We start from the raw sequence: 1,280 nt of genomic DNA on the forward strand, positions 1-1,280 counted from the left end.
TTTTTTTATGACTCACCTTTGCGTACTTCACTCGAATAAAGTATGTAACCAGTAAGACTCTTTTTAGTGTTTTTATTCTTTGCCTTGGAGGATATCGGTGTAGATGATACCGAAGGTGCTGGCGATGATATTGCGGCTATGTCCGAATTAACTGATGGCGGATTGCCATCCAGTGAATCTTCAAGCATACCCAAATTTTCATTGACATCTGAGCCTTTAAGTTCCTTGCAAGGCTTGATAGGAGTTTTGAAATGAAATATCTCGTCTTGAGTTACTTCAACACTGTGTTGAAATTTACGTAGACCTCCAGGCGTGTTGAGTTTACGTAAGGATTTTTTCAACTCATCGTAAACGGACTCACAAATATAAACATCACTCTCTGAAATCTCTGTCGGACGACAGTTTATGTATTCTGCATACTCAAGCACTGCACAACGTCCAACAATAGCTATTAAGGGGCTAATATCCTCAACTGTCGACAATAAGATTTCCTGGCGATAGAACTGCTTATTTAATGGCGAAACTATCTCATTTGGCGCCAAAAGCCAAGGTCCTTTGAAATAAGACTTATTTGAGTGTTCCCATATTTGATGGATTTGCGCGATTGATTGTTTTCCACTTTGTGTAGCTACATATACAAAGTCGCCGATCTTAACAGCACCACTGCAAATCGTATTAAATTGCTGATAGTAAACACTATTCGGTTCAGGATTGATTGGCGGTGCATCACATACGACATTGGGTTTTTCTTTCTCCACCAGTGTCTCCTGAAGTTTTAGTTCCTCCAACTCGCCTTTGTGCTTTTCTATGCGTTCTTTAAAAACGGACATTACACGACGCAATTCTAATGGCTCATCGCGCGTAATAAAACGAACTGGATCGTTTTCGCGAACGAAAGGCCAAACTTTAAATTTTTTGAAGCAGCGCCCTCGGATATTGTATCTCGATTCACACACGAATACATCTTTATCAGCGAAGCCTTCTGGTCGCATTTTTATGTAGTCTTTTATGTGCATGATATAGCATTTGCCGAGCACTTTGTCCATAGGAATCGTCTGGGAAGCACTGCTCTTGAATACCTCCATTTCAAGAAATTTTCGAGTTGTCACATGGTAAGTTTCATGTGGACGTAGAAAAACTGCACCATACATCCACTTCACGTTATCTGTTGTGGTCCAAAGGCGCTCAATATAAGCAATACCAGGTATTTTATTTTCCGGTAATTGAAAATATACAAAGTCTCCAGGAGAAAACACATTTTGGTTGATAGTCATACTTTC

The 1,280-nt window shown here is 39.8% G+C and overlaps 1 protein-coding gene across 1 annotated transcript; it reads right to left on the reverse strand.

Moving 5' to 3' along the window:
* Nucleotides 1-16: 16 nt before the first annotated feature.
* Nucleotides 17-1,274, reverse strand: LOC108357196 (protein polybromo-1-like; the record flags this gene model as incomplete). Its single annotated transcript, XM_017608287.1, has 1 exon — nt 17-1,274. A coding segment is annotated over one exon (1,258 nt), but the record flags the coding sequence as incomplete, so codon positions are not given.
* Between the last annotated feature and the right edge of the window lie 6 nt (nt 1,275-1,280).

The sequence above is a fragment of the Rhagoletis zephyria genome, unplaced genomic scaffold, assembly GCF_001687245.7.
Source record: "Rhagoletis zephyria isolate East Lansing unplaced genomic scaffold, Rhagoletis_zephyria_1.1 Rzeph_scaffold_71974, whole genome shotgun sequence".
Taxonomy (NCBI): Eukaryota; Metazoa; Arthropoda; class Insecta; order Diptera; family Tephritidae; genus Rhagoletis; species Rhagoletis zephyria.